Source organism: Rhinolophus ferrumequinum, chromosome 11 (genome assembly GCF_004115265.2).
Source record: "Rhinolophus ferrumequinum isolate MPI-CBG mRhiFer1 chromosome 11, mRhiFer1_v1.p, whole genome shotgun sequence".
Classification (NCBI taxonomy): domain Eukaryota; kingdom Metazoa; phylum Chordata; class Mammalia; order Chiroptera; family Rhinolophidae; genus Rhinolophus; species Rhinolophus ferrumequinum.
In genome coordinates, this window is record NC_046294.1 from 58,635,565 (window position 1) to 58,662,343 (window position 26,779).

A 26,779-nucleotide genomic window follows, 5' to 3' on the forward strand; every position below is an offset into this window, starting at 1 on the left:
AATAAGTAAATCATTCATATATAATTTAATTTTTCCAAGATTTTCTTATAAAAACTTCCCAATACACAGAATATGTGAAAGGATAGTACAATAGCCACTCAAATTTAACAATACTACCCCAATACTGAGAGTCAACAATTCAACAATTAACATTTTGCCATTTGCTTTACCTGCATATAAATGTAAAATAATTACTAATTTTGCTGAATTATCCCGAAGTTGCAGACAAAACATACCACCCCAACATACTTCAGTATATATCTCTAAAAATAAAGACATTCTCTTTCACAATCATACTACTATTATCAGGTCTTGCGAAAATGAACAATTATTTGCTAATATCTATTACTCAGGCCCTATTCAAATTTCCTCAGCTTTCCTCAGAATAATCTTTTATAGAGAATGTTTTATTTTGAGCCAGGGTCCAGTCAAGGGTCACTTAACTGCATTTGGTTGTTGTTATTGTGGATTTTCACACCATTTCTCAAAGTACATTAGTCCCTTCCACTTTCTACTTTTTCTTAGTATTGGCTTTTTGAAGATACCAGTTTGGTTGTTTTGAAAAATGCACCACATTCTAGATTTGTCTGTTTCCTCATGATGTTGTTTATCTTAATCTCACAAGGTATTTGAGATTTGAAGCCATTCACAAATACATTAGAAACAAAACAATTCAAATTTTAAAAAAGTAAGGCCAATGAAAATATAGATGAAATAGAAAGATAAGGAGTTCCCAAAGAGAAAGGTTAGTATTGGAATAGCATGAACATGATATTTTATACAGTTACTCAAATTGAGCTAACAATAGACTAAGCTTCCTGTTAGCCCAAATAAAAAAAGGAAACAAACTTTGTTTGCTCATAAGTACATATCATAAGCAGCATATTAATCCCTTAACCACTTTCCAGTTCTTAGGTCTTAAAGAAACTTCTCAGTAGGATACTCAATAAAGTAGCCTATAGCTTCAACAATAACTACTTTTGTATGGCTGTTCCTTAGAGAGATACAAAGCAGGTTCAAAGAAAGCTGCATGCTGATTGGTCCCAAATATTAGAACAGTACAAAGCACAGCTTATGCTTCAATAAATATTTGTTGAATAAATGAATGAAGAAGTTCCCCAGTTTTGGCTGAAAGCATAATGCTACAATTCAACTAATGAAAATAATTCTGCAGGGGGCAAAATAAGTATGACCTATGGTATCTAGAAGAATAAATAAAGGGCCTCCATGTCCTTTTAACCTTCCTACTAGAAAAGGTTTTGCTAAAGTAGAACACAGAACAGTTCTAGGTGATATATGCTCTGGACTGCCCATCCAACTACATTTTCTCTTTAGGCAAATTCGAAATCAGGGTTTGATTTGTTTTATTTTTTCCAAATTACAACAGTTTGGTTTAAATATACATGGCTTGAGAGCCTCTCCAGTTGGACTAAGAGAAAAGTGGAAAACTGCAAGAGAAGGAAGTTTTTACAATCTAGCCTCAGAAGATAAAAAGCAAATGAAACAAGAGTAAAACTCCCAGAAAATTGTCTCCCCTTCATCATTCCTCCCTTTTCTTTTCCTTATTTTTCTCACTCTCTCCTTCTTCACAACTGTTTTGTTTTTCTTTTTCTAGTTATAAGGATCATTGCAAAAAAATCAAAAATGTGTAAAAATGTAGATGGATCTTCCCCTCCACATGCTTATTTTTTATGACTGTCTAGAATTCCATTTCATGAACTGGGCAAATTTTATTCAATTAGTTCCTCATTGATAGCACTTAGGTTATATTGAAATTTTCACTGTTATAAACCACATGATAATGTTGTACAATCATCTTGGTTCACTTATCCTATAACCCTTAGGATAAACTCTTTGAAGTAGAATTTCTATAAATACAATTTTTATAAATAGACCTTTATTACCTATGGAAAGATATTTCTCACCAATGGTGTATGACAGTATTTAATTCTTACACACTCAACGACAGTGGACGTGTTCTTTTTAAAATGTGCCACTCCAAAAATAAAACGTGGCATCTTTTTGTGTGAATTTCCATTTCTCTGATTATTAGAGAGTTGAATGTTTTTCATATGACCAATTGATTTCTAATGTGAACAGCCTTTTCACATCCTTAGCTCATTTTTTCTTAGAGATGGGAGAAAATGTTTGTCAGGGAAAATGTTTGTCTTTTTCCTTCTTGATTTATAAGAATTCTTTACATTATAAAGAAAATATACCTTTGTCTCTTACATGTGTTCCAATTTTCCCCCAGGTGATCAAATACCAGGGGAGGGAAGGGGTGAAATTGCTTGTTTTGCTATCATTTTAAAATAATCTATTAAAATTTTCTTCATGGTTTCTAGCTGTGATGTTAAGCCAAAAAAGGCTTTATTAGCCTAAATAATACTAATATTTACCTATGTGTTTTAGAACTTCTTTAATTACTTATGTTTATATTACTAAGAGTTTTTTTAACAACACGAGACATAGTTTATTTCATTTAGATTCAAATGGAATTCATTCTGGTACAAAATGTAACAGGAATATAATTTTTCAAAAAGTGATCTGCCACAATAAAATTTATTGAACAATTCACACTTGCCCCACTTATTTCCCAACATGTGTGCCATATATCAAATTCTTACATGTAATTGGATCTATTTCTGGTCTTTTTCTTTTATTTCATTTGACAGTCTCACCATTCTGGAAGTAAAATCACTCCATTTTTATTGTAGTTTTATAATATATTTAATATCTCATAAGACAAGTCCTTTGTTAGTCTTACTATCTCAGAATTGTCTATCTATACACGAATATTTCTTCTTCTGGATAATGTCATAATATTTTCCAAGTTCAAAGAAAACAACCTGGAATTTTCATGGAAATCACATTACATTTATTAATTGATTTTTCCCAGTTATGTATGTATTTTTTGCTATTGGACTGGATTATTTCTTCTTTTATGTTTTCTAAATGGTTATTGTTGCTACATAGGAAAACTACTGATTTTTTTGTTAAATTTTTAACTGACTACCCCACTGACCTTTCTTAATAATTTTCATTTTCAGCTTATTCATTCAAATTTTCCAGGTACACAATTATATCACCTTATTATATATAATGAAAATGTTACCTCCTTTGCAATACGATAATGAAATAGCATTTCCAGATTAATGTTAAATAATCCTCTTGATAGCCAACTTCCTTGTTTATTCCTTACTTTTACAGGAATGCCTCTAATGTCTAGCTATTGATTTGAGATGGGTATTTTTATTAGATTAAGCTCAAATTGCAGGAAACAGATACCAATCCAGCTATTTTAAACAGAGAGAGATGTAACAGAATGCGGGCTCACACAGTCATTGGAAGGACCGGAGGAGTGAACATTAGGCTGGGCGATCAAGAATGCGTCTCAGTACAGTGTGGCCAAACAGGCCTGTTTAGGAACAGTTGTCTCTGCCCCAGTTGAGAAAGTGAGAAGTAGAAAGTGGGAATGTTGGCTTCAAGAGTACTGCTGCCGCCTAAATTCTCAACCCCATGTATTAATTATCTATTGCTGCCTAACAAGTTACCCCAAACCTAAAAACAATCATAGAACAACAATAAATATTTGCTTATATGTGGCTTAAAACAACAATAAACATTTATTATCGCTCACAGTTTCTGTGGACGGAAATTTGTAAAAACCTTGGCTATGCAGTCTGGCTCCAGAATTCTCATGGGATTTAGTCAGATATTGTCTGGGGCTGCAGTCATCTGAGGGCTTGACTTGGGCTAGAGAGTCCACTTCCAAGGTGGCTGACAGGCTGGTCCTCAGGGAAGCCTAGTTTCCCCTCCATATGGGCCTCTCCACTGGCTATATGAGTGTCTGTGCTATGTAGTGGTTGGCTTCCCCCAGAGTGAATGATCCAAGAGACCAAGGAAGTAGTAGCAACGTCTTTTATGACCTAGCCTCAGAAGTCACATATGATCACTTCTGTAAGTATTCTATTGCTCACACGAGTCAGATCTTATTCACTGTGGAAGGGTACTACATAAGAATGTGAATACTATGACAGTATGTTGTTTTAGACCCCTGAAACTAATTTTAAAAAGAAAAAAAAAGGAATCATTAGGCACTATCCTGGGGGCTGGTTATCATATCCCATAAAACTAGTGAATGAACATTGGGATGTTGTTGCGGAAAAGCCCAATGTCTCCAAAAATGTCCTTGGCAGCAACAACAGCCAAAGCAAAGAAAAAGGGCCCCTCCCTGCCTCATTTGCATCTTCCAAATATAACTACAGAGGAGTCTGCAAATATAGTTTGCTTTGTGTTTCTTTGTTTTAGCTTTTCCATTTCTGCAATACAGTAAAGCACATTAAAAGCACATTAAAAGAGGGATTAAAATAGATGATGAGTACCAATGTATCAAATTCTCCACAAAGACCATGACTTTATGCACCAACTATAGCACCAACACATACGGGGTCTGACAATGAAGTTCACGAACCCATCCTAGAAAAAGTGCTACATACCTCATTGCTGAATATCACTATGGTCTCCTAGAAGTACTCCCCTTGGGAAGCTATGCATTGATGCCAGCGCCTAGTCCACCCTTCAAAGCAATTTTGGAACTCTTGTTCTGGAATGGCCATCAGAGCTGTCATTGTATTACCCTTGATGTCCTGAATGTCTTCCAAATGTCTTCCTTTCAATATTCCCTTTATCTTTGGGTAAAGAAAGAAATCATTGGGGGCCAGATCTGGTGAGTAGGGAGGGTGTTCCAATACAGTGATTTGTTTACTGGCTAAAAACTCCCTCATAGACAGTGTCGCATGAGCTGGTGCATTTTCGTGATGCAAGAGTCATGAGTTGTTGGTGAAAAGTTCAGGTCATCTAACTTTTTCATGCAGCCTTTCAGCACTTCCAAATAGTAAACTTGGTTAACTGTCTAGTTGGTACAAATTCATAAAGAATAATCCCTCTGATATCAAAAAAGGTTAGCAACATTGTTGTAACAAGTTCACAAACTTAATTGTCAGACCTCCTACATTTATTGGATTTTTTTATAGCAGAGAATTGGAGCAGAAATGGTAGAGAATGAAGCTGAATTGGGGTTGGTGCTGTGTTGAATGGATACAGCAGAAGAATAAGAGTGCTATTGAGGACAGAGTGCTCATTTTAATATAGTTTGCCTCTTCACTCATGAAATATAATCTGTAAAGAGTAGGAAGTAAAATCATGAGAGGATCTTGTGACTGGATGAAAATTGAAGACTCAAGAGGTTGACAGTGTCTAGGATACTACAGGATTATGTTTGCAAGCCGTACATATTTGCAAGGATTATGCTCAATTCCCAGTGTGCTAGTTGTATTTCCGTTCCTTTGTCCTCTTCTAAGGAAAGCATTTTTGAGTGCAAGTGAATGAGAGCTACACTAGTGTGTACTTATCTGGAATCTGGTTTATTTTACTTTTAAATGACCAACATTTGTAACCAACTGAAATAGTAACAATTTACTAGTATGCCTTAACTAATCAAGCCCCACAGTGGCTGCCACTGAAGTTGAGAATTGCTGCTTTGATAGGGGAAGGGACAGCGGGTGTAGAAGTTTGGGTGTTAGAGATATGGGAAGGTAGGAGCAGAACTTTTCATGTTCTGAGAGGAAGGAGGAGTCCACGTCGCCTGTGAAAGTTGTCTCATCTCTCACGGCAGCCACCCCAGAACCAGAAACTGGCAGAGCTGCTCTTGCTTCCCATTGCCAATTTCAAAGCATTTTCTCTTCCTCCCTCCTTCAGAAACCTCAGCCCTTTTAATTTTCGTTTTTTAAAAATTGAAAATTTACACGCACACATAAAAGTAGAAGAAAGAGTCTACTGAAGCCCTATATATTCTTCATCCAGATTTAAGAATTTTATCAAGATTTGCCATACTTGCTTCATCCCTTGCCTTCTATTGATGAATTATTTTAAAGTAAAAATCCTAGACATCATGTCATTTTATCCCTACACAGGTCAGTGTGTACAATTTTACCTATAAGGGCATTTTTTCCTATGACCACAATGTCAGGATTGCTACTAATAAAATGATTATGGATTTCTTGGTATCATTTCAATTGTCTCAAAAATTTCTATCTACAGATGGCTTGATTGAATTGGGATCTATATGATTCTATACATTTCATTGGGTTCTTACGTCTCTTAAATCTCTTTTAATCTAGGACAGCATCTCTCTGCCCCTTTTCCCCAATGCCATTTGATTTTCTGAAGAAGCGAGGTCAGTTGTCCTGTTGAATGTCCCTTATTCTAGATTTGTCTGTTTGCTCTCTTGTGGTGCCATTTTACCATTTCCACTAGCTCCATGTTTCCTATAAGCAGGAAATTAGTTCTTAGGGCTTAGTTTAAGGTTCAACATGGTTGGCCATAATACTTCTTAAAAGGCACTGTTCTTCATGTTACATCGGGGGCACATAATGAGCACATAAAACAGCACATAAAATGTACTGGTTTTAGTCATGCTAAGATTGATTGATGTTTTCAAATGGTGGCAGTCCAATTTTCTCATTGTAAAATTCTCCTTTAACCTTTCTCTTAATGGTTTCATCTAACGATGGTCAGTGCCTAAATTAATTATTTCACTAGGAGTTACAAAATGATGCTTTTTAAGTCTCTTATTCCTTTACTTTTATTATCTGTAATTCTTCCGTGAAAAACAACTTTATCTCATCACATATGGGCCACTTTGTTACCTTGAAATACAGGAAACAGGAGAAATAGATAAATGTCTCAATTAATTCCTTTTAATAGCCACTTTTCAGAGTAAGGAGTTAGATTGATGAGTCTTATGTTTGTTGTTTTTGTTATTGTAGTTTGGTTTTCTCTTTTTTGGTGTATCATAATGAGCTCATAAATTTTAAAACATTTAGTGTGTTTCACTCAATTGCAGTTATTATTTTTGATGCTCAAGTTATTCATCTATGGCCATTGGGAGTCCCTCCAACTTGGCTCTCATGTCTTTTCAACAGAACCCAATTAGTCTTTGATAATTTATTTGCTTTCTGACACAACCAGCTGCATCAGGTTCATCTTGTACATTTCCTACTCCAGCGTGGAAGCAGCCATTCCTCCAAGGAGCCTTTCTTCATTTTAGTGAAAAACAGTTTTTGGAGACAACAGACTGGACCCTAGGGATGCACATTGCTGCCGGATTGTCATTGCTTTTAGGTTCTGGCTTGACAGAGCTAGGAAATTTGTTGTTGTCATTGTTGTTTTTAAAGAAAAACTGTCATAGATTTAGACTGACATTTTCAATTCAAATTTAACATTAAATGATTTTTCCTTTTTAATATCTTAATTTATACACTGAAAATTTTGTCTCTAACAACATTACCATAATCATATTTTTTCTTTAGCCTCATTTTCTCACTCTCATATATGTGTATATATATATATATATATATATATATATATATATGATGTAATTTAAAAGTTTTGTTTTAAAGTATAATATGTTTTAAAAATAATGCCAATATTACAACTAACCATAAAACTAATCAGTGAAATTTACTAAGATTTCTTGTTGGTTCCATTTCTCCTTGGAATATATTCTATTAAGGATACTCATTAAAAATGCGGTTTCTAGAGTCATTTGGATAATTCTATTCTCTGTATGATTCTATCAATGTGAAATTCATGCTATGTTCTGGTCATATCTCTCACTTACTGAAAGTTTTAGTTCTCTGGTTTCCTCTTCACCCAGTAAGGCCTTACTTAACACTACCCAGTAAGTGATAGGATTTGAATCCAGGCAGTCTGATGCCAATGCACGCACTAATATCTTGACTAGTTCACTGATCATAGGTCTGGGCCTAGTGAATGGATTTGAGTGGGGATGAGTATGGGGAGTATTGAGCCAGATTACGAAGGCTCTGACTTCTGACAGGGAAGGAGGTAAATATGGATGTGAGCATAATGGGATTAATCTGACCAGAGTGTCTTACTGGAGTTTACTATGACTGCTTATTCTGCAGCCCTCGATGATGAGGCTATTGGAAAAGTCAGTTTTCTTACCAGGAACAGCAGGCGCTGTGAAGGGTTCTGAGCTACTGTACTCATGTTTTCCTCAACTCTCCTCTTGGATGAGTCTTACACAGATGCAGGCTTTAGCTTAAATGCCACTTCTGGGAAGGCTTTCCCTAAACTCTCCTACATTATGTTGGGAAACGCTGCTACGCCCTCCCATGTCATCCCATCCTTCAGTATTTTTCTCACTCACCAGGAAGCAAATTCAGTGAGGATGAGATCTCTCTCTTGCTCACGTTGCGTCCCAGAACTTAGCACAGCAATCGTCTCTCAATAATATTTGTTAAATTGATGAGATATATTAAATGAATGAGTTACTTATTGAAACTGAAAGATCAGAATGGCTTGGTCTTCTCTACACCTACAATCTTCTGTTTGTTAGGGCAAAACCAAAAATCCACACCCAAACCCTAAAAACTTGAATATATGAGAAAACAGGCTAAAATCTAAAATTTAGGTCTCACAGAGATTTGGAAATCCATGAGAAAAGTTAATATATCTAAGAATTTAATTTAATAATAAATCTTTAAATTTTGGAGAGAAATAGTAATCATTTGGAGGCACTCGTTAAGGTAGAAAAAGATATCGCCATTAGCCATATGTTGTTGAACAGTTTTGAAAGCAGCAGCTACCAGCTGAATGGCCTGACCCAGATCTGTCAGGCCATATTTGGCTCTATATAAAATACGTCTTGTCTACTCAGTCCTTGGAGAAAGAAAAAGCTGTAGGCTTTTTGAGTCCTCTACACAGAAATAGAGCTCACTAGGAAGTTAAGCAGTTATGTGCAAGATGCCTTTATTTTTATTTTTAATTTTATTATCTTTTTGAATAGGTAATATATTCACATGATTCAAAAGTCAAATGATATGAAAAGGTATACACTGAGAAGTTTCCTTTCCACTCCAATCCCTTACCACGCTAGTCCCTGTACTCCTCCACGCCACTAACACCCACTTTTATTAGCCTTTATTTTCCCTAATATGTATTTATGCAGATGGTAGCAAATATGCTTGCATTCTTGTTTCCCTCTCTGCCTCTCTCTCTTAAACCAAAAGTATACTACAGATATTCTGTATCCTGCTTTTTCCCCTGACATATATCTGGAAAATATTTCTATATCTCTACGTAAGGAGCTTCTTTATTTTTCTTTCTTTTCTCTCCCTCTTTACTTCTTTCTTTCTTTCCCTCTGTTGCTTTTTTCTATTTGCGATGTTTTCCAAGATATCAAGGGCCCACACTTTAATCAGTTCCTTACTGATGATATGTAGCCTCTTTCCAGTTTTTTGCTATTAGAAACAATGTTGTAGTAAATAATCTTCACACTTGATCTTAGCCAAAAGGCCGAGAAGCGATGTAGTAAATAATCTTAAACATGAAAGGGAAGATTGTTTTAGACTAGCACCAATAAGAGTGGATTAGACCATTAAGTAGGGACAGTCTGGCAAATAGCTAAGACAAGTCCCTTTGTGGAAATGGGGAGTGAGAGGGGGTTGGGGACGGGGGCCCTGTAGTTAGTTGAATGCGTAATGAATGGCCAGGGAGATCTGTCCAAGAGGAACGTTTTTCTTAGACTTTTTTCCAAGTCAGATAAACAGAAGGCTTGGAGAGAACAACATCAAGTAGAGAGATGCATCTGTGTAGCCCTAGGCTCTTATATTTAATAAATTTTCAGTGTTTGGAAAATAATATCCAGTTTGTCCTTAGGGAGATGGACAAATGATTAGAAAAGCCCATTCTTGGTCACCTACCAAAATTCTGACAACTTTTTTAAGAGGCCAAGATTTAAAAAAATAATTAAAAAAAGACTGCCCGATAAGGCTCTGTCCATCTAAGTAGATGTGGTAGAGCAGACACTGTTGGTCGCCGACCCAACGTCCATCTCTCTCCATCCTTGCTGGCAGAACCCTTTCCACTCTATGGGGCAGACTGGTCTCATTCTCATCAGGGGTAGATCCTGATTAGTCTAAGTCAGGCATGGTGGCAACACACCCCATGAAGATGCTTAGTTGAGGTGTTCGCATATGGATGGCCCAATTTGGCCAATGACAGTGGAACACAAGTCATCTAGAAAGGCAGGGTCAGCTTTGGAGAGAGCAGTTAGGCTCATGGTCCTCTTTCCTTTCTTCGCATGCATGCCAAAAGGTCGTATCTCAAATGTCTGCCCAGTGTCTTGTTCTTGCCATCGTGGGCTACAGAGAATCATTCCTGCCCTCAGCCCACCACAACCATTCCACAGATATCTGTGTCAACAAGGGCTGGCTAGAACAGCAAGTTCCTGGGCAGTTACTCCGTCAAACAATGTTCTTTAACTAAGTGCTTAGTTTTAATATAGAGAAGTTGGGGAGAAATAGATTTTCTAGTAATGTTTTTTACTAGAAACAAATTAAATTAACTTTCACTAATTGAAGCCGAGTCGGTATTGTAAAAACATCAGGAAGCCGATTCACTTTTCCTATAGCTCTTCTTCCTTGTCTAGCTCTCTTTCCTGATTTTCTTTTTCAACCAGACAAATTCCTTAGAGGCAAACTGAAGGGCTTACAATGTAGGTAGTACACTTAGCTACATAGTGCTCCTTACACGTTGGCTTTAGAATCTCTGTTCTGCTGACTCTCATTTTAGAGTTACTGCTTGTGGAATATTGCAGAAAAAAATCATTAGGGATATAGGCTTGCTTTAGAAAGAAGTTTTGTTGTTTTGTTTTTAAACTTCCCCTCAAGGGCAGTAGTTTGGCGGTGGTCCATGTACATTTTGTCAATTTGTTCCAGTGAAAAGCATCACCTTATAGAGCAGCAGGCCACAATAACTAATATAGCTGCTCATCCTCTAACCTGGCTCTGGGTCACAGATTCAATACAAGTTAAGACTGAGAGAGTGGAATACCAGGTGCTGTGGAGCACAGAAGGGAAAAAACAATGCCTTTTTGTGTCTAGTTAGAAGGTGACTTGTATAGTGGGGAAAAGCGTGGGTTTTAGAGCCAGAAAGCAGTCCCAGCTACGTTAATTTGAAGTGCCCACCACAAAGTGAAAATGTGGATCCCCTTGTCACACAATTATTAAGACTCTCAAGGCAGTGACTGTGGAGCACTAAAGCAAGTACAGTGTCCCCAGGCAGGTGGCCCACCCATGAAACCAATCCTGACACTGGATTGAACTGTGAGTTCAAATCTCACTCCTGTCACCAGAGCTCCCTGGTTTGAGGCAAGTCACCCTCTCTGAGTCTCACTTTTTTCATCTGTAAAATAGTGATAATTGAATTTCCCTGAAGAGTTGGTATGACGGTGACATGAAAAGCCTTGACACATGATAGGTTCACATGCCTCTTATTTTCTTAGTCTGTGTTGTGGATTTCTTTCCTCAGCTGTTTTCTATGCATCCATCTTTGACCTTCTATTCTCATTACTTACTTTCCTTTTAATGTCTTTGATATTCAAAAGGGTATTAGAGGGAACATTATGAAATGGCCCATAGCTAATCATTTGTGACCTACAAAATGGCAATTTGACATGGTTCAAGCTACTACAAACGCCTTAGCATGATTTTGAACAGCACTGCCCTAGGACGTGGGCAACTGAGACCCTTCCTTTGTGCCGTTTTAGGGGACATGCATCCCTACCCCACTACCTCGCCCACCCCCTTGTTCTTCCAGACACACCCTTCACCACTCAACAAGGAGTCCGGGGGGCCAAGTCCTCTACTAGACCACACTTGAGTGTCAGGGCCCAGGGTTCCCTGTCCAGATGACCTTTAGCCTGATTCCAGGACCCACTTGGCCTGTGCCAGGAGCCTCTCCCACACAAAACTTGGGTAGGAGAGACCAGCACCAGAGGGCTGTTTGGGCTGAGTGGGTGGAGCTTAGACAGGTAGGTGGAGGGGTGCAGTGGGGAGAGAGGAAGGGACACTGGTAGCATGCGCTCCACGGACCTGGCAGAGCCACCCAAACCTGGGTGGGAAGAGGAGGGCTGGTTGGTGGCGCCTCTATGTATGCTCGCCGCTCTCCTCTGCTCTCCTCCCAACATAAGGCACCAGCCCACCTTTTGAGATTCACATATTATTTATAAACTATTCTTCCAGTTTTATCGGCAGACATGCTTCTCTGTACCTCCTCCTAACTAGTTATGATTTCCCCAAATATTCTGGACATTTTTACAAACATCCATGACTTTCTACATGATGCTATCTCAAACCTTTTTTCCTTTTCTCTATCTGATGAAATCCTACTAGTTATTTCAGAACCAGCTTATATATCAACTCCTGTGTTAGCCATTCCTGGCAATCCTCTCTACTGTCCCAACCCTTACCCCTGGGCAGAGTTGGCTGCTGTGTGCTCCGTGTGTGTGTGTGTGTGTGTGTGTGTGTGTGTGTGCATTTACCCGCTGTGATCTCATAACACCCCCTGTGAAAATACACCACACTGTATGTAATTGCTTTCTTGCATCTAGACTAGACATGTGGGAGCTCTTCCAGGGCAGAAAACATGCTCCTTTATGCTTATTCTCAGTGCCTAGCCCAGAGTGTGGCACTCAGTAGACAGTCAACACATCTTTCAGTGTGGTGGTGTCATCAAAAGTCCTGTACCCCAGTGACCAGCAAATTACTGGATTCTTGTTTCCTGGTCTTGGAAATAGAAATGAACATAGTTACCTTCCGGGATGGCCCTATGGATTAAATAAGCCAATCCAGCCCAAGTGCTTCAGTACAGTGATAAGATAAGCAGCATGGGCTGAATAGAGGGTGACCATGATTAAAATAGGTCCTGTATCCTGATTATTGGTCAAGTGGAAGAGGAAGTAAAGAGTCCTTTCAAGCCAGCAATGTGGTTCCTTGAAATTTGTGTTTAATGCCACAATATTAATAGAACCGTGGAAAAAAAAAAAAACAGGTTTTAAAAATTGCCTGAGGTAAGGCAAGCAACACTTGAACGAAAATTGTTTATTAAAAATGTACCAAGTAATATTTTTAAATAAATCCAAATCATTAGGGAACTCTCGGCACTCTTGGCACCAAACAGGTGGGAAAAATACTCCATTACAATCTATTTTGAGACGTACTCATAATAATGTAGTACAGAAAAATAAAGAAGCATAGTGGATTTTTTATAACTACCTCTTTAAGAACTTTATATAAATATATATAATATATTTTATCTGCTCTTATAACTATTGAGGTATTCCTACAAAAATGTTGTAAGTATACATATATAAATTCTGTTTAGATGTTTTAAAAAAAGTTAACTGCAAAAAAAAAATGCTAATAGAAACAATGCAATCACTATGCATTGCTGTATGTATCATATCCAGTCTGCTATGACTTGTTACCGCAAATTGGAGCCTTTTGTCTGTTAGCATACTATATAATATTAAATGAAACTGCTGATATTTGCATTCTTGCACTCCTAAATCCTATTTTAATTAAGGAGAAAAACAAAGAAAATGGAATGTGATCTAATCTTGCAGGAAAAATAAAAACTGGTTGATTCCACTTATTTGAATCTTATTGCTCATACAGAATGACTATAATAAAATTTGCTTAATGAGCTCAATCTTTGTTTTCCAAGCTAGTGCAAATAAAATAAAATAAAATAAAGGATTCTGCTATAAAGCAGGTGAAGCAAGTAATTGTTTGGCCTGTTGCAAAATCAGACACTTTTTTCTACAAGTTATCAATGCTGTCATTATGCTCTTAACTGTTATAGCTTACAGTCTCACCTATGGGAGACTACAAGGGATAATTATGCTATTTTTTTTTTCCATAATAGCACATCTCATTGCACATTTAAGATTCACTTAAATCTATAGGAGATGCTCATTTAAAATCTTAGGATATATGAAGATATTTGAGGTTGAGAATAAATAAATTATGGAACAGGTGGAGATACTGACAGTGAATGTAGGAAGGTTTCAAAGGCAGAGAGAGAAATCTGGTCCATCTTGTATATTCTAGGTGGTGGGACTAAAAATTAGTGCTAGCCTTCCATAGTTAACAATAAGATCATAGTAAAGCAGCTTTTCTTTGAGTTGACTTTTGTGCTTAAAAGTATAATAAATGGAATACGATCGTTACCCTCGCCATAATGCTCAGGCACACATATTTGTATTCTAAATTGGAGGCTGGAGGAAGCAGAAGTTTTTATGGAAAGAGATGGCGGAGTTTGGCGTTGAGTTGTCTCTCCTTGCTTAAAAGATCCAGACTGTGCTTTCTGAAGGCTTCGGACTGCAGCCGGAGTTCATCGTAGGCGTTCTGGATCCCGTCTATCCTGCGCTGAAGTTCCCGGACTCTCAAGTTACTGTCCACAGCCACCGCCTCTTGCTCAAACCGCTCTAGCGCCTGCCTCCGGGCTGCATCTGCTGTCTCCAACTTCCCCTCGAGCTGGCGGATCTCCACTTGCCTGTGCTGAAGCACCTTGCCCCTCTCCATGGACAGCTGCAGCAGCTCCTCTTTCTCGTGAGTAACGGCCTGCAGCCTGGCCTGCAGCTCCTGGCTCAGGGTGCTGTGGGCCTGCTCGGCCTTTGCCATCTGCTCTATGGCCTGCTGGTGCTGCTGCCGGAGACTCTGCAGCTGGCTGTGCAGCTGCTCTGTCTCCTTGGCGTGGGCGCAGGCCTGCTGGCTCTGCTGCTCCAGCAGCTCCTTCTCTCGGGCCCGTGCCTGGCAGGCATCCTGGGCACACCTCTGTTTCAGAGTCTCCAGCTCCTTGGCCAGGGCCTCGCTCCGGATGGTGAGCTGCAGGACTTTGGCCTCCTGGTCCTTCAAAGCCTGGCTGAAGAGGTTGTTGTTTTCCAGCCTCAGCTTCTCATTCTCCTCTCTCAGCTTGACGTTCTGCTGCTTGTGTTCGTCCTTGAAGCGGATCATCATCTCGTGGTTGGCTGCCAGGGTCATAAAGCGTTTCTCCAGCTTCTGGGCATGCTCATTCTTGGCTTTCAGCTTCTTGACCTCCAGCATCCTCTTCTCCTCCAGCTCTGAGTTGAGAAGCTCCAGGATCTGGCAGCGCTCCAGGGCCTCATCTGACCTCCGCTTCAGGATGCAGATGAGCTGGGACTGCTCTTGGATGCGGGAGCGAAGCAATCCCTTCTCGCTCTTCTCCTCCTCGGACAGTTCCCGGAAGTTTGCCAAGGCTTCCCTCAGACTGTCCAGTTCCTTAAACACCATCTCCTCTTCCTGGTTTTCCAGTTTTTTGTTCTGTGTATCTAAGGGCTCTGCAGAGGGTGGAGAGTCCATCCTGAGAGCCTGCTCTTCCAGAGGCATAAGCACTCTCCTCCACTGTCAGCTGACTACACGGTCTTTCCCCCCTCAGATTTCAAAAGCTACAGTGTTGCTAGGGACTCCTGGCACTCTCTAGCAGCTGATTTTTCCAGTGAGGAGCCCTGTGATTGGTGGACAGATCTTCAGAATGCTGTGAAGTAACAACAGCAGGGTCTGGAGGAGTCCTGAACCAATCTGGTCAGATTATGCTTGACTTTCTAACGAATCACAGGTCTCAGCTCACAGCTCGGTGTCTGGCCTACACTGCACAGAGCAGAGATGCCAGCCCCACTCGATTTCCAGCCAGCCAGCGTCAGGGAAAGAAACCTGAATCCTCCTAATTTCCTAGGAATAAACAAATCAAGCCGTGACATGTGCCTCCTCCCTTTCCCCACTTCTGTTGACGTGAGAATAAATCACTGTCTTTGGAAACAGGGTTGGCCCTTCACATTTTGCAGTCCATAAATACAAACTAGCAGGGGAGCTCTGAGAGCCAGGACTCTAAATGGCTGTGAGATTGGAACTGTAGTGTTTGGCTCATCTCAGCAAAAGAGCAAATCCCAATGAAATTTCTTTTTCCATCCTTAGCATTTTCACCAGCTGGGAATAAATACTCTATCAGATATTCAGCACTCCCTGTTTTTATCCGTTAGCAAAATAAGTTTACAGAAAGAAGTTGAATGAATGATGTAGATATGATAAACATTAAAACAGAAGAAAAAGATCCAAATGAGGCTTACCATCATACAACAAAGTCCATTCCAGATGGACTAAATAGTTAAATGGAAAGAGTAAGACAAAATCGAAGTATTAAAAATGGAAACTAGAAGAAAATAAAGGTGACCATAAAAGCTCTGGATTGGGAGCTTAGTTTAAACATCATGTAAGAGGTAAGTAAGGAAAAGCTTAGGTTGACTTTGTTGAACATCCAAAGTTAGGTATAATTTTTAAAATTATGTGACCTCTGAGATCTTTTCAGGCTCTCCTTCCTCTACACCTGCCTGACATTTTACTCCCTAGACCAACCCAACTATTGAAGTTCCCCTAAAAGACCACCTCTCTGGCCCTGTCTGTAGCTGTTCCCTTTGCCTAGAACGCCTTTTCCCACCTGTCCCTTGTCACTCAAGTAATTTACTCAGTGTTTTATACTTAGTTAAGAATCAGCTCCTCTCTGAAGTCTTTCCTGGCCCCTACATGTAAAATTGACCACTTACCTCTTTTAGTGCATCCATTGAAGCCCATTTATACTCCTAATGGTGCATGTGAAAGCCGTGTTATACTCATTGTTTACCTGCCTGGCCCCTCATTAAACCCTGAGATTGTTAAGTGCGAGGACTGTGTCTATTTTCGTCCTTGATGACTAGACCAGTGCCTGGCACTTTGGGAAAACTCGGATAAATGTGTGTTGAATGGATGTTGAAGGCAAAAATCAAATTGAGAAAAATACCCCCCATAAATATAACAGACATTAAATGTATATTTTTATAGAGAGCCTACACAAATCAATAAAGCTATTTAACATCTTAAAAGAGAAATCAACAATTAAATTCACAGGGGACAGAAATGGCAAAGAATTGAATCCCATCTGTGATCCAATAAATACAAGTTAAAATTAGGTAGAATTTTATCTGTCAACTTACTTAGTTTTTCCCTTTATTTTCAGACTACCCAGGACTGATAAGGGTATAGTAAAATAGGTGCTACTTATACTGTTAATGAAAATCAGTTGACAACATGCACTGAGAACTTACATTTTTATGCCTTTTGAACTAATGATTGAGCTTCTGGGGGAGACCTTTGCTCAGGAAATAATATGAAAGAAGTTTTGCTCACAGCTTTTCATTGCAGTGTGGTTTTATAACAGCTAAGAGTCCAAAACCTAAATGTCCAAAAAAGAGAAAATGTTAAGAAAATTTTATTTTCATATAATAGAATATTATGTAGCCATTAAACATTATCATGTTCGTAGGCAATTTAACGGCATGGAAGTGCTTATGCTAGAAAGATAACTGAAAAAAGCAAGGTAAAAAACTTAAAATTCAGAATGATCTTAGTACTGTGAAAACTGGAGCACAGAGTGAAGAGTTGACAATTCCTCCAATCACTGTTTCTGGTGTCATATTTAATTTCTCAAGTCATAACAATAAGAAAAATTCTGCATCAAATATGTGGGGCCGTTTGTTTTGTGAAACCAACCAGTGAAGTTAGTGAATAAGCCTGGGAGGGAGTGAAACCAGGAGAGGAGATGGGAGAGCAACGCCAAAGCAGAATGGAAATGAGAGTCCAGAAGGCAGAAGTTCCGGGGCTTTTCACTTGGATGGTGAGTATGGATGACAGAGATGTGTAAGGAAGAAATCCAAGCAAGTTCCCTGGCACTCATAGGTTTCTAGAAGAAGCTAGCCCAGGCTAACAGGAATCATGCTTTTGGTGGATTCCTAGGCCACGTGAGCAGGTCATGGGGTTCCAGGACCTGACTCACCACCCACTTAGAAGCTGCTGCTGTTGTGGTGGATGGGGAAATTTAGTCAGACCTCTCTGGAAAGAGTCAGCAGTGACTCTTTGAAATATTACTTCGTTTTTTAAGTAACGGAATTCTGAAGTATTTTCACTTGAGGGAGACACAAATTACAGCTCTTGATTTCTCCAGCACCCAAGTCTATTCAACAACACTCCATTCTTCTGAACATGGAGCACTTCTCCCTATGGCCACAAGGTGGCGTATAGTCCAAGCAGGGTCTATCATAAGCCTTACCCTGGCCATTCCTGGCCACGGTGAGTGGTCCAGTAGATGTGGACATGAGCCACGCCGGGCCACTTTCTCCCAGAGATTTCTCAAGCTGAACCTAGAAAAGAGAAGAGTTGTAGCCGAGAGGCTGTGAGTCTGGAGCTGCCTGTGGTATTCGTTCCCAGTCCCTGAAGGACGGTATCCGAGTTCCAGATTCCAGCCTGGGAGTCCCCAAAGTAATGTAGGTTCCTGCAATACGTCTTTAAATTCTGTGGGCTGACAATATATTTCCAATAAACCCCTTTGCTTGGCTTATTTCTAGTTGGGTTCCCAAAGGAAAAACCATAACAAAGCCCTAAAACATGCAATTCAAGGAGATGCTTCTTTCCAGTTAAAAATATATATACTTATTAAAGTTACAGCTTTTAAGTCTCACTGGTTCAAAAGTCTGCCAACTGGACTTCACTAAAAAATTCAGGTTGCCCTGAATTTTTATAATGCATGAAGGTTTCATTTCACTTTTCTCTTGTAGCCCAATCAGATTAAGGTTATGATTTATACTTTCTTTTCCAGGGAAAAAAATATAATTATAAAAAAATTATAATTCACTTTATAATGCATGAAGGTCCCATTTCGCTTTCCTCTTGTAGCCCAATGAAATTAAGTTTATGATTTATACTTCCTTTTTCAGGGGGAAAAAAATGTGACATGATATCCTCTTGGATGTCCTGAGGCAGTTGGAAGTTCTGTGGGCAGATGCAAGGAGGGTGTGTCTGCTGTCTACTCCAGTTATTTGAAGGTCAGGGACCTGGGGATGCAAGGATGCTGGCAGTCCTAATCCTAGAATCAATCTCATTAATGCTTTGGAGCTGGCTGCAAGCTGAGAGGTGGCTGAGCCCGTAAGGCTGCAAGCTGAGAGGTGGCTGAGCCCGTAACTGAAAGAAGGGCTGAGAAAGTAGCTTATGAGTGCTAGGAAGGGGCAGGTGCTGGAACAGGATTTGCACTTCTGCTACTGTTCCAGACTGACCTGGGAGGTGTGCTTCCACTCAGCTCGTCTTGCCCCTCCCCGAGATCAGAACAGGAAGAGGAAATAGAGCTAGACTAAATGTCCCCCTAAAAGACCTTGACAGACAACGGGAAGGGTGTTGGTCTAGGTTAGTTGCTGTGACTGGCAAGTGGTTAGAAGGTTCTAGTATTTGTTTGGGGGAGGACACAAGCACTCCAGTTGTTTTCAAAGACATTTGTTAGACCCGTTGCAAGATCTCACACTCGCCCACCATCCAGGCTTCCCCTAAACTATCTTCAATTAGTTCTTGTTTTGAGAAAGGCAAGCTAGTTGGGTCCTCAGGAGGAGTATGTTTTATGTATTAAAATGACCCACAAATGTTGCTATGGAAAAATTTCGAGAATGAATGTTAACTTATCTTCAAAGCTTTTCAAAGACTTTCTTAAAGTAAAAAGTCTACTCTTACTAACATAGCCCAAACTTCCCACTTAGAGGAAATAATGTCCAGCGTTGTAGTAAAAAGTCTGGAGGAGTATTAGCCCAGCAGAAGTTATTTAGCCTTGCTAGTGAATTAAGGTTTTAGGATTCCTAAATAAAGTATTTAACTTAAAATAAGACGTCAGGTTAATTTGACAACACAATCAAATCATATAATAATTTATTCTAAGGGATCTTACAAAATACTTTATGAAAATTATACATACATAGGAAGTACAGTATAATTTAACAATTTATATTCTAATTAAAACTTCGTTGCAAAGCATGGCTGTTACCACTCTCGTGCTGCTTTCATATAGTAGAGTTATAAGAAAAACCAGAACCTTATATATGCAAGGTTTTGGGGGTTTTGCTTTTTTTACATACTCTATTACAAAATACAGGCTTGAGACCTACCTTGGGAGAAAATTAAGCCAAAAACTGAATTCCACCTTTGGCCAGTGGGTGGCACCAAAGCACATTTGAGACTGTTTCAACACCGGGAAGAGGAAAAGCAGTTTCTCAAGACAGAAATGCACACAGTAAATTCAGTCTCATTGTCCTGACATGAAATTCCATATTTTAGTAGCGATTACGGAGTAAACACTTTTCTTATGGTCAAATTCTTTATTATCATCACTGACATTCTGTGTTTTTTTCCCCTCGTAGGAGTATCTTTCTGTCACTCTTTTCTTTCTGCAACCTACCTAGTTTCAGTTCCTGTAAGGATTTTCAATGATCGGGCCCTCCTAACTGTAGCAAAAGATTGTGGTGTAAAGCACAGGATGGCAATCTAGAAACCTTTTCCTGTTGACAGCGACCCACATTTATTATTTTTTTGGCAGCTTTTTTTTTCTTTGAAGCCACAGCTGCATTTTCCTAGCTTTCTCAAATATCTTCTTTAATGTTGGAGACACAAATACGTTACACATTTTGTTATTATTTAAATCTCTTGGGCCTTGTAACCAAAGAAGTACATGCAGGTTGACTTTAACATGCTTTCGTTAGTGGCAACAGATGGAAGGTGAGGTTCTCTGTCCAGATAGTCAGATTGTCGAGATCAGATGCCACCTGTGGAATAGTTGTCAGTGGAGGAGCCAATGGCTTTGGTTCATTTGGAAATCTTGGCTATCAACAGCATTCTGAGAGGCAGGGTTGCTTCAATCCAAGTGTTGGGGGATTTTACCATCTTTTCCCAGAGAGCAACTTCCTCTGAAGTCGAGTCCATCCAATCCACTTCGGTGCCATAGCTTTTACCTGAAAAAGGGAAACTTTGCATTTAGAAAGGAATAGCTCGTTGAGGGAGAAATGGGTCATTCTTTAATTATAATCACCAACGGAAGACAGCTAGGAACATCACCAGGAGGGCAGATCTGGGACTCGATATAAGAAAGAATGTTTAACCATCTGAGATGTTCCATAATGAGACACTCCATAACTGGGCGCACTCCAATTACTCCCAGCGTCATGATTTCTCTTTACGTTCACATAAAAGCTAGATGACAATCTGTCAGGGGCATAAGGGAGTGGTAGGAAGGATTCCTGCATTGGGTTGGAAGTGACACTAGATGAGCTCCAAGGAAGTGTGGTTACAGCTTTGGGGTCTAACAGACTCAATTTTGAATCTTGGCTCTGCTACTTATTAGCTCTGTTGCTTCATTTCTTGGCACGTCAGTTCCTCTGGGGCTAACATTAGTAACTATTGATCGAATTGTTGTGAGGATTAAATGAAATAATAATGCAAATAAAGCACTCAGGACAGTGACCAGTGCTCCATCCGTGTTAGTTCAAAGCACGCTTTGAGCCACGAAGGGCCATAAATGTTTTTTCAGGAAAGAGAAATAATGAAGGCTTTCCGGTCCTCCCCCACCCACCACACACACAATAACATAAGCTCTGTGTGGACAGACACAGCATCCTGTTGATTTGCATATCTAGAGCTCTTGGCGAACAGCCTGACATCCCTTCACTCATTCATTTCATTACACTTCACAGAAATAAAATATCTGTTTTCATTAGGAAGAAGCAAAGCAACAAATTAACCTCTAGTGTCTCCAAGAAGCATGTGGCTCATAGGGAATTAAAAATGTAACAAATACCTGTTCCAAAGCCAATCCGAAGACCTCCCAAAAACTGGTTGGTTAATTTGTGATGGTCCCAGACGGTAAGCTCCACACAGGCTTCCATTAGATCTTCAGGCCTGAACCCATCGTACACCATGGTGTGGTTGAACACAGGGTTGTTGGTTTTCCCCACAGCTCTTGTCTTCTGACGACTTTTCCTACTTGTATCTGGAAGGATGGTACTATGAAAGGAAACAATATTATGAGAGCATTTTACTTAGATAGTGAACATTCATGCTTTCAGCACACTTCAACATAGCTACTGAAGATTGGTAGAAGGAGTTGAAGAAAGGAGAGCAGAGAAACAGTGATGGGGGCGGGGGGACATCCTGCAGGAAAGATGCTGCATGTTAGAGTGGACCAGACTTGCTTTGAATCCTGACTCTGCCACTTATTGGCTGTGTATTATAGGGAAAGTTACTTAACCTTTCAAACACTTGCTTACGCATTTATAAAATGGATATGGTAATGTCTACTTCATAAGGTTAATATTAGAATTACATATCAAGAAAATAACTTAGTTCAGTGCCTGCATTGTAGCAATTGTTTGAGGATTCCTTTAAAGTTGGAAGCACGGTCTAATCCTGATTATCTGTGATAGCCTAAGGAATTATTAGTCTTGTACAGAATTGAAAAAGAAGAGAAACCTTTCCAATTCACTAGATTTGACTTTGGGAATAAATTATATTATATATTTGTAATCATTTCCATTTAATTTATGGTAATAATTGAATTAACTTTACCCTACCATGCCCCTTATAGAGGTTAGGTCTGAGATGCAGTCCTGAGTTGGAAAAATCTTACCAGCTGACATCAATGAAGTATATATAGGGAAAGTCATAAATAATGTCCTATAAACTTAAACAGCTACAACTGGTCTTCTGGTAGAATCTATATAGATAAAATTAGAGGGAGCTAGGTCAGCATAATAGTACCTGCTTAGGTACTATTTACTAGATACCAGGCACTTATATGTATAACAGAGAAAAAAGTTTGCCACTTAAGAACCCCAATTGTCTTAAGCTTTAATGAGCTAACTATTAGTATGTGTCTGTTTAGCAAATAATTTTCCAGATATTTGCAGGCTGATGCCAAAGGTCTTTAACAAATGGACCACAAAACACATGCTTCACTAAGGAGCCAAGGGAATATGACATCCCACCATTAGAAATTTCATAAACTCTTTAGTACCGAATATTATCCCACAAGCAGATGAATGAGGTGTGATAAAAAAATATGATGAATATTTAAATTTAAAAAAATGTATTACAGTAAAAGACACATTGCCATTAATCCCCTTCAAAATACCCCCCCTCGCTTTGAACACACTTATCCCATCGTCTTGCCACTTTCTGAAGCAGTTCTGGAAGTCCTCTTTTGTGAGTATCTTTAGTTGTGCTGTCGTGGCTGCCTCAATGTCCTGAACCATTTTGACTTTGGGGAAGAGCCAGAAGTCGCATAGTGCCAGATCCGGTAAATAAGGTGGATGAGGACATACCGTAATGTTTTTATTTGACAGAAATTGCCAAATACAAGAAGCAATGTGTAACACAGCACATTGTTATGATGGAAGATGAAATAAAGACACTCACGAAACGGGACTTCCAGAACTGCCTCAGAAAGTCGCAAGAACAAGGGGATAAGTGTGTTTGAAGAGAGGGGGAGTATTTTGAGGGGGATTAATGGCAATGTGTCTTTTACTGTAATAATTTTTTTTTAATTTAAACATTCACTGTATCTTTTGATTACACCTCGTACCTCTTAGAAGACATTACATATCTGAATATGTGGTCTCTGGTTTAATTTGTATATATGCTCTCTTATCTTTATGATTTTAAAATTAAATGATGCTTGGGGGGTTCATGTCACAGATCACTCTAATTCATGTAGCCACTGTCTCAAGTTATTTTAACTATGAATGATGAGTTTCAGCATCACAGATACAGAGAACTAAAACCAACCAACAAATTGTACAACTGAGGAAGGCAGAGTTATCGATGCTGTTACCATTTAACAAAAGAATTTAGATGGCTGCCCCTTAGCAATGGTAGATCAAGGCATTCCTTCACCCAGATGTGTACTTCTCCAGTTGTAGGAAGCTTTTTGTCTGTAATAGAAAAAAGAGAAAATATAAAATTTCACTGGCATTCCTCTCTTGGCAATACTGCATCTAAAGATGGCAATCTAAAAATGGCCTGGCACAGTGATACTAGCTAGTGCTTGATGATAGGATCCTCATTAGTTAAATCTATACATTCTTTATTACTATTATTATTATTGGGAAACAATGTGTTTATCCAGAGCCCATCAGCTCCAAGTCGTTGTCCTTCAATGTAGCTGTGGAGGGCGCAGCTCAGCTCCAAGTCCAGTCGCCGTTTTCAATCTTTAGTTGCAGGGGGTGCAGTCTACCATCCCATGTGGGAATTGAACCGGCAACCTTGTTGTTGAGAGCTCGCACTCTAACCAACTGAGCCATCCGGCCGCCCCTCCAGAAGTTCAGAAGCAGCTCATTGTTTTCAATCTAGTTGTGGAGGGTGCAGCTCACTGGCCCATGTGGGAATCAAACCAGCAACCCTGTGGTTCAGAGCTTACACTCTAACGAACTGAGCCATCCGACTGCCCTAAACATTCTTAACTATGTATTTTATAGTCTGGGCTGTACTGAGCTCAGACAGCTCTATGAAAATAATTTGTATTCATTCCAAGTACAGAGTATCACATCATTTTTGTTGGGTTTTGCTTGGCTCAATATGATCAATTATAGATATCAGGTGTGTGAGTCACCCATTTACAGTTACATTCAAAACATCTCAATGAAATGCATATACTATTCAAATGTTTATACCAATATCAATTGGGGCCAATGGGAGGCATTTTAAACAGATTGGAGTGTAAAGTAACCAAAACAGGTATAGGCTAAGGTACAGTCACTCTTCTAGTTAAAAGTAGTTACACATTTTATAAGACTATTGTATAGACACACATGATAGCTAACATTAGGGACAGGGAATTATTGAGAAGCTGGCTTAATCTGAAGTTGTTGTTTAGATTGGGTGCACATGGACAGGGGAATACTATCATATTTTTCTGGATGGATTAACCCAATCAGTCAATCAACAAGTATTTGCTGAGCATCTATTATGTACTCAGCCCTATGCTAGTAATGTCACTGAATATACAAGGAATACAAGGAATCTATGTCCTTGGGAAATGTTTACTATTAAGGTAGAGAGAATAATTCAGTAAAAACTATAAAAATGCAATATGGAATGAAATGCCAAGTTATTACGGTAATGCTCTAAAAGATAATATGACCGGTAAGGGTGAGAATCGTCAGGTAAAATTTTATGGAGGAGAAGGGACTTCATCTAAGACTTGGATAGAATGAGGCGAAAATGAAGCCATTCCAGAGAAGAAAAACTACATGAGCAAAAATTCAGATAAGGTCGAGCCCATCACAACACACGGTCCTCCAGAAATGATAGTAGGAAAAATGGGAAATGAGATGGGCAGAATTTCTATGCATGTTGGCCATAAATGATAGCATTCAAATTACATATAAAAGAATCTGCCTTTTAGAAAGGTCCAGAAGTAACAAGATGGTAGTTTGGCGGCCATTTGACCTAAATGTTGGACCTGGCAGCCATGTTTGCTGGCCCTCCAGTCATTCTTCTTCTTCTTCTTCTTCTTCTTCTTCTTTTTTTTTTTTAACTGAATTAGAATGCCTTTCTCTAGTCAGTCACTGCCCTCACCATCCATTATTTTTTTTCATCCTATTAGCATCACTGCCTGGTTACTGAAACTATTTGTGTGTGCAACCCCTGATTTCATAACATTCATACAGAATGTCATAACATTTATACAGATTCTTAAGGAAAATAACTTGGGGAACTTGCTTGGGCAATAAGAGGGGGGCTGGCATTCATTTCCTGCCAGTCTCTTGCTCCTTAACTGGGTTGCAGACCCGAGCCCCTCACATCCAGGGTGCAATTAGTTGTCTTAAGGAAACAGCTTTCTCTCCTGGTGAGACCTTGAGAGTGGAAGACCAATGAGCTCTAATTTCTTAGGGGCTTCATATAAATTGTTCCAGTTCCCGCCTGTGAAAAAGAACTCTCAGGTTCCATTCTTATCACAGCACTCTCAGTATGTCCAAATTTTGAATATAGGACAATGTGCAGATATGAACTTTCGAAAGAGGTGAAAGTTAAAACAAGAACTGTAAACTGGCCTGGGGGTCGGGGCGGGGGGCGGAAATGAGAATTTTTCTCCTAGAAACAAAGTAGAATGCTGGTTACCAGGAGCCAGGGGAAGGGGAAGAGACCTGTTGTGGTTTAATGGCTGTAGAGTTTCAGATATACAAAATGAAAAAGTTCTGGAGATCTGCTTTACAACAATGTGAATATACTTAACATTACTGATGTGATACTTAAAAATGGTTAAGATGGTAAATTTTGTTATGTGTTTTTACCACAAGAAAAAAATGAGGATTTTTCTCATTCATAACTGTGAGTTGACTCGTTTCAACTATACAATGACTAAGTTCGGAAGTTTGTTTAGGGCTTCACCTTTGAAAATAGCAAAGGATTCCTTGGAGGGGGAGGGAAAAGGAAAGGGCATAAATCTGGACAGAAGATCATTACATACCAGGAATTGGCTCTGGGACATACTGGAGAGCTAACTTCATTTCACCTCTGTTTTCTGCTTCAAGGGCCACTGGTGCTGTCTGAAAAATGAAGGAAAGTCAGCAGGTATGAGACACAAACTATTTACTGTTGGTTGGTATTCTGTTACAGCACCATATCCGCCCCATTTCTGGGATGCAGATCACTCATGAGTACCCTGGATTAAAACAGCCTTCCCTCTCAAAGCTAGACCATTGCTTGTGTATCTGGGGTAAGCTATGCTGTGTGTCTTGGAAAACTTGCAGGTTACCCAGAAAACGGTTCCAGGCCCTTAGTCTCAGAGTTAGTGGAGGAATCACATGGCTTTCTTGGAGATGGGAGCGGTGTTGTATGATGCTTTGGTTTTTACAGAAACACATACATTTTGTTAGTCATTCAGCCAGCACATCAAACAACTTACTTGTATTCTCTATCTTCTAAAGAGTAAGAAGAATGTGGGAATATGGGGAAAAGAAATCAAACATTACATTTTCAAAGCTGCATTAATT

General features: G+C 39.3%; 2 protein-coding genes across 16 annotated transcripts in view; both read right to left on the reverse strand.

Annotated features, from left to right (window-relative positions):
- Window positions 1-12,941: 12,941 nt before the first annotated feature.
- Window positions 12,942-15,639, reverse strand: CCDC89 (coiled-coil domain containing 89). Its single transcript, XM_033120534.1, has one exon. It carries the CDS (start codon window positions 15,279-15,281, stop codon window positions 14,169-14,171), a length of 1,113 nt encoding a protein of 370 aa, XP_032976425.1. The 5' UTR covers window positions 15,282-15,639; the 3' UTR covers window positions 12,942-14,168.
- Window positions 15,640-19,650: 4,011 nt separating this feature from the next.
- SYTL2 (synaptotagmin like 2) overlaps window positions 19,651-26,779 on the reverse strand; it is a 104,317-nt gene continuing 97,188 nt past the window's right edge. For all 15 annotated transcript variants that reach the window (XM_033120204.1, XM_033120199.1, XM_033120203.1 and 12 more), the window contains 4 exons: window positions 26,254-26,332; window positions 23,617-23,716; window positions 21,586-21,791; window positions 19,651-20,743 (listed from right to left, as the gene is read on the reverse strand). In XM_033120204.1, coding sequence (XP_032976095.1) covers window positions 20,598-20,743; window positions 21,586-21,791; window positions 23,617-23,716; window positions 26,254-26,332 — 531 coding nt within the window. In that variant the 3' untranslated portion in view covers window positions 19,651-20,597. The remainder of the gene's footprint in view (window positions 20,744-21,585; window positions 21,792-23,616; window positions 23,717-26,253; window positions 26,333-26,779) is intronic.

Coding starts and splice junctions, on each gene's coding strand:
- CCDC89 (XM_033120534.1), bottom strand. CDS start 15,281: ATGCCTCTGGAAGAGCAGGCTCTCAGGATGGACTCTCCACCCTCTGCA.